The sequence below is a fragment of the Wasmannia auropunctata genome, unplaced genomic scaffold (assembly GCF_000956235.1).
Source record: "Wasmannia auropunctata unplaced genomic scaffold, wasmannia.A_1.0 LD335484.1, whole genome shotgun sequence".
Taxonomy (NCBI): Eukaryota; Metazoa; Arthropoda; class Insecta; order Hymenoptera; family Formicidae; genus Wasmannia; species Wasmannia auropunctata.
Genome location: NW_012027406.1, coordinates 24,028 through 30,763, shown reverse-complemented (window position 1 = coordinate 30,763; position 6,736 = coordinate 24,028). Strand labels below are relative to the sequence as shown.

Here is a 6,736-nt window from a genome sequence, read left to right as displayed (position 1 = left end):
CAACTGATTACACGTATAAGCAGTTATGTTGCTGTATTCGTAATGTATTGTTTTTCGATGCCAACAAATGTATGGCAAATATGCAATAACTCATGCAATGCGTTAGTTTGCTCGATATGACGAATGACGCTTGATTATCTGGGTACTTCTGTATTTTTTTCTATATTCCTAATTATATTTTAAAAATATTTTTTACTTTCTTTTTCTGTTGTATTATTCTTTTTATTGCACATTATTTGAATACATATATACACACAATGAAAATGTGTGTACAAACGTTATAAATTGATGATCAAATGTGAACAGCAAGAGAGTAATAGCAACAGAAAAATAGAAAAATATAGAGAAAAGTATACAGATATATTTGGCTGCATTTATATTAATCTCCAGAATCAGGAAAAATCTTTATGAGAAATTAAAAAAAAAAATATAACAATTTAGTACAACTTTCTTTAATCTTTTTTTTAATTAATAGTAGATTTTTGTTTAAAAGAAAATTAATGTTTTTATAAAATTGTTTCATATATCATTGTATAAATTCAGAAAAAATAACACAATATCAAGTGTTCATTGTACTTTATTTTAAAGGCGATAATCTGAGGAAAAGAGATTATAAACCAAATTATTTTTTTTATGCAAACTACAACTTATGAGTAAAGATGCCAGTCCCTGCAAAAAGTTTGAGAAATTGAAAATATGAATAATATATTTTTATTTAACAATACATTTTTTATTTTATTTACTGCATTTGCTATTATTTCATATTGTTTATTTCTTATTAGTAATAATTTAACTTAAAAAGTAATCCTAAAAATCACATTTTTTGTATAAGTACTTTAAATAATTAAAAATTACTTAATTATTTATGCAAAGTTTCATTGCAAAACAGACATTGCAATTTTAGTTTTTCAGTAAATAAAGTTTATTTGTTTATTTACAGAGTAATTAATCTGGTGCTCGGTGAATTTGTTTTAATATTCTGTGAAATATTATTTAAAAAGCTAAAATATCATTAAATTTTATTTTAAAAACTCTGACTTTAAACTTTCACAAGAAAAAAGTTTTAATGTTTTCTTAATTATACATTATAACTTGGGACAGATTAAGTTTTATCTCTTCTCAAATTATCGTAAGTATTTTTTAAATTGTGCAGGCTATTACAATAAATGTCTCTTTCATTTATTCGTTTTATTTTATATTAACTTCAGACATTTGTATTATAATTTTAAGCATAAGTTTTAAAATAATTTAATAATTTATTTTGACTAGTAAAGAGTGTTTTTTTCTTAAAAAAAGTAATTTTTTTATACGAAATTAAATTTTAAAAGTGTAGTAGCGAGCAATGAAAAAATTTGAGAATTCTGAAATAAATCATGTTCATTAATATAAAAAAAAAATGTCAGATTTTTCATCGCACGAGACACTGCAACGAATGTCAGATATTGCTAGATTTAGTTACTCAAAATAATTATTACACTGGTACACAATGTAAAAAATGACATGCGTCCATATATACGCATACGAGAGAGAGAGAGAGAGGAGAGAGAGAGAGAGAGAGAGAGAGAATCTAAATGTATGAAAAAAAGAATGAGCGAAAGTTTAGCATTCCTTGTATCTATAATTTCTGTTTTCTTATTTCTGTTTAATTTTCTGTTTCTTTTATCCTCGTATCTATCCCTTTCCCGCAACATGTTCAGGCCACCCTGTCGGATGAAGCTAAGGAAGTGTACAACAGTTTGGTGGAGACGCCAACATTGGAAAGTACCGGAGATACAAATCCGTTGCGCATGTTACGTTCCGGATTACCTATAGTAAGGCCCAGAATTCGCGGGAACAAGCATGCCACTCTGGGCTATCCAGCGTCATCGCAGTCAGAAGACACATCCGGTGAGCATGGTTTCCATTTCGAGATGCACCACAGCGGCGCAAGAACTCTGCCCAAAGTTCGAGCACCTCCATCGTCCCATACAATTGTATCTCTGCCACAATCACGCATTCTCGAAAGACACCATTCCATGGAAATAGAGAACAATCAAAATCAGAATAACATCGACGAGAATCCAATACCTCTGCCGCCTAGAGATCGTTCTAAGACGCTTCAACCCAAGTCCACCTTACCACGACATCAGAGGAAGCATCCTTTGATCATACCTGGAGGCGGTGTCACTAGAACGTTAGCCAAGATGCAGGCAGTAACCACGCCATCCGTGGAAGATCAAGTGGACGGACATTTCATATTGCAGAATTCTAATACAGCAATTGCCGGAACCTCACTACAGGACAACTATCTTCCGGAAGCTTCTGCTAATAGGTAAGCTTCTTAATTAATAAGTAGTCCAAAAATTACAATAAGTTTTTATTTTTATTTGAGAAGTGTTAAATGTCGTAAATATATAATCTAATATTTCGAACAAGGAAAATTTGATGAATCTGCAATATAAACTATTTGAAGATTACAAGTGCGATCAAACTTGGTATTTTTAACATTTTTAAATTAAACTTTTTTTCCTTTGCGATCATTACATTTATACTTTTATTTATATTTAATATTCTACTCTATATTTTATTATTCTAATATAATTCTTTCCTTATTTTTGTATCCTTATTTTGTAATTATATTAATAATTTAATTTTTCTAATTTTTCTTGATGTATTTGTAAACGATCGTATTTACGTCTTTTTCTTTGACTATGTCCTTACAAATATACATATACGGTTTAATTAAATTTTTATCTTACATTTTACTATATTTGTAACATTAGAATGAACGGTGAAGCTCCTTTCCCTGCACTTCCTCTATCCTGAAAAAGTATAACTTATAACTCAAACCTCTTTCTGATTTGAAACTAAAATTATGTTACATTTTTTTGGAGTGGAGATATAAGGAGAAGAGTGGAGTCAACGGAGCTTTTCTTTCGCTCACTCATGTATCTATTTTGCAAAATTACAAACTTACATGATTTTTGAATATCTCCTATGACCTATATTGAAGTCTATAATTGTTAATACTATATAAAATCTATAATTGTTAATAGCTGTGTCCAATCTATAACCTTTTACGTGAAGCCAGGTTCACTGTCCATCCATTTATCTCTTTCTTTGCTTGTTGTCAATACTTAATTGTTAATAACTTTTTAATGAATAACGACCGATGGATTAAAATCTTTTGACTTGAAGATTACTCAAGAAAGTGCTTTTGACAATGTATGTCAAGATCAAGATGTTCAGAGCCAGATGAACTGGATCTGCTTTTATCAGTATTTATCCCGGCGAGTTAAAAAATATTATATAACTCTCAATTTTCATATATAAATTATACATATATATATGTAACATAAACAAGTGTTTCCTTTCGATTTTAAACTCTGGATATGTTGTAACATAGATCAAAATAAGACGCATGTGTTTTTTTTATAAGTTTTAGATAGAATGTAAAATATTCTTTAAAAAAAATTGACTTTTCCAAGTGTATTTCGTTAAAAAATACAGTTAAAAAAATATATATATATTAAATTTGATAATGCTGGAAAAATGTGAATATCGTTAATATTGTGAATATTGCATTTAATTTATTTATTTATCTTATTTATTATATATACAATAAAATGGACATTTAAAATTTTCAGTCCAGAAGAATTTGAACAACGTATAGATTCCGAGCTAGCTGCACTGGATTCTTTACCTATCGAGGAAAGTCGACTTCGACGATGTAGCATGATCTCAGAGGATTTGCTGGAATTCTCGGATAACTTAATCGACTGCGACGACATGCCGGATTTATGTCAGAATGTTTCGCAACAAAGCAACGATGGACAATCGAGCAACTTGTCGACCGTGACCAATAATTTGTGTAGGAAAATCAGCGCCGAATCGAAGTGTTCTTTGAAAAGTTTCGGAACTAAAGTACAAGAAAACACGGAAACAGATCTAAGTCGAAATCCAATATCGATTAGTTCTTGCAGACCAGAAGATTGGATCAATTCTTCGAGCAGAGCTCAAATTTCGCCTGCAAAAATACAACAGGCTCCACTAAATTATTCTTCACAAACGAACGTAGAAGAAATCCCTTCCAAATCCGAAGCTTTCCAGTGCGAAGAACCACTGGTACATATTGGCTCAAATGACAATTTTCATTCGACTGCTCTTCCAAAAGCCTACCGCTTATCCAACGAAAAAACATCGAATTGCGATATTGTGAGCGATCTGTCGCGACAATCGGACCATGTTTCTTGCGAAGATCTGTTAGAGTTTGCTTGCGACGGACCGAACACGCGAAGAACACGCGGACCCCGTAACGGGGAACAATCTGATGAAGTACGAATCATGCTGAAGGTGTTGCACGAGTCAACTCCAGAATCCTGCATCGCTGCATTAAATGTCACCGAATGGGAGATTCTAGCGGCAATCAAACTGGAGCAGCTTCAAATATTACTGAAAAAAGAAAATAATTTTGTCGGCCTCGAAGATTGTAAAGTGATGCTGAATCAATGTGGTGGTGACGTCTATAAAGCGATTGCGCTACTGCGAAACACGGACGACACTGCCGCGGTTTAGTTTGATTTCAATTGATTATCATATCATACGAAATAATAGTCCTCATAGAGGATGTATAAGGATTGATTGAAAAGTTTTTTGCAATATCTTTCATTTCAAACCTTGATGATTTCATAACGATGAAAATATTTTTCCTAAAGATACTTCCTCAGTATTACAAAGCTCCAAAATTAAAAAAATATATATATTTTTATTTTTAAATATATATTGACAAAATGAAAAAGTTGAGCACAATATATACGCACAGACACATATAAAATGAAATTTTTGTTTTTCTTTAATTATGAATACTTTTTCAGAAATATGCAAATATTTTTCATATAATTGTAATAGGTTAATTGTTATTAATCTATTACTTTTTTCTTATTTGAACACTGCTGTTAACTGTTATCTGTGACTGATACTTGTTGAAAATGTGTTAATTTGCAAATACGAAATATGATTATAGTTTCGTAAATTAGATTCTTTTATTTCAATTCATTTATCTACATTAGATCTCTTCAGTAGAAAAGCTCTTTATCTAGCTCCATATCTATAATTGCCAAGCAGCGTTGATATAGTTACATGTAAGGCACATATATTGATATGTTTTGCATAATATTCTATGCGAGATGGCTGACAAGTTAAACGTCTATCCTTTATTATCATTTTGTCTTGCTCAATAAGAAAAAGAGAGAAAGAGAGAAGAGTTTTACTTACGAATAAAAGTTTGAATCTGATCTTTCATAATTTTTTAACAACAATGTCATTGTGTTGTTACGTGTTATTATGCAGATATATCTTAAAATTAGATAGCCGTATTAGCAAGACTTACAATTAGTTAGCAGAGATCAAATAAGAAGTTATATGAGAAATATTAAACCTTATCTATAATGCGTTATGTCCAATAGAAATAGTAGATTAATCAAGCTTGTGTTTTCAATAAAATAAGAGAATTTCTTAATTTGAAATGAGAACTGTACAATTTTAAAACTTTTCAATCAACTCTTAATATTAATAAAAGAATGATTCAGAACTGATATAATTGATAGAATATTTAGAAAAAGAAAGTCATTGGTTTTAAATTTTTTTACCAAATATGCAATGGGCAAATGTTTAGTACAAATTTTAAGAATTTAAATGAAGGGGGAATGAAATACTACACCAAGTTAGAATCAAATATAATTTTTGTATATTTCCTAAACGGTAACTAAAAAGTTTTGATGAATGAACTTTTTTGATGAATGTTTATAAGATTGTATGTTTAGATAAATTGATATATATAAACATAGAATAAACAGACATTTATTTATTATTTTAGTGTTTACTGTTGCAAAATAACGAAACATGCTTTATGTTATCTAGTTAAAAAATAATCAGATAAAATAAGTATACATCTTTAACAAGTTAACAAGCTTTTTGTTAAACTTGATAAATAAGGTAATTTCTCGATTATATTCTATTATTCTGTAACACTAATGTGATAATTCGCTCAATAAGGATCTAAAATCTTAAATGACGAAGAAAAATGCAATCAATATTTTATATTTCCCATTACGTAAACATTTACAAAGCTAAGAGAAACCAAATAAATACAAAGAAGTTTAACTATTTGGGTAACGTACATATTTTTACAGATCTGAATAATGCCTCCCATAGACATTTGAAATTAATTATATTTTAAACTATAAAATATAAATTTACTTTGTGTGTCTTATTTGTTTCAAAAAGAGACATTACTGTATTTCTCAGAAATAATATGCAGTTGTAAATGTTGCATAACGAAAAAATAATCATTTTATAATATTTTATACTAAAAAATGCTCAATAACAAATTTACAAAACTGATCAAGCAGATAAAAAGTAATAAATGCATAACAATAAGTCAAATTAAAAAAGAAATTTAGATTACTAATTTACGGTAGATATTGTTATTTTATAATTCCACAATAAGAAGCAACATTTAATTCCAAAGATTATTTCTTCATGTCATTAATATTAAATTATGTTAATTTTCATGGATAAATTTTATGAACAATGCATATACAGCTAACGTTACTTGTGTCATCATATATTAATCAAATTACACATCTTGTAACTTTAGCTATATAGAATGTCTGATAATCACCTTTCATGAATAGGTATCCATGCAATTCCATGATCCAGTAGTAATAACATTATGCACTCATGGTTGCTATGCGTT

General features: G+C 29.2%; 1 protein-coding gene across 1 annotated transcript; it reads left to right on the top strand.

The window, feature by feature from the left end:
- Positions 1-1,532: 1,532 nt before the first annotated feature.
- Positions 1,533-6,323, top strand: LOC105456910 (tyrosine-protein kinase PR2-like). The gene is made up of 2 exons (XM_011701275.1): positions 1,533-2,311; positions 3,627-6,323. The coding sequence occupies exons 1-2, from the start codon at positions 1,788-1,790 to the stop codon at positions 4,552-4,554; spliced, it is 1,452 nt and encodes a 483-aa protein (XP_011699577.1). The 5' UTR covers positions 1,533-1,787; the 3' UTR covers positions 4,555-6,323.
- The last annotated feature ends 413 nt before the right edge of the window (positions 6,324-6,736 follow it).

Coding starts and splice junctions, on each gene's coding strand:
- LOC105456910 (XM_011701275.1), top strand. CDS start 1,788: ATGTTACGTTCCGGATTACCTATAGTAAGGCCCAGAATTCGCGGGAAC. Junction 2,312..3,626: donor CCGGAAGCTTCTGCTAATAG/GTAAGCTTCTTA, acceptor TAAAATTTTCAG/TCCAGAAGAATTTGAACAAC.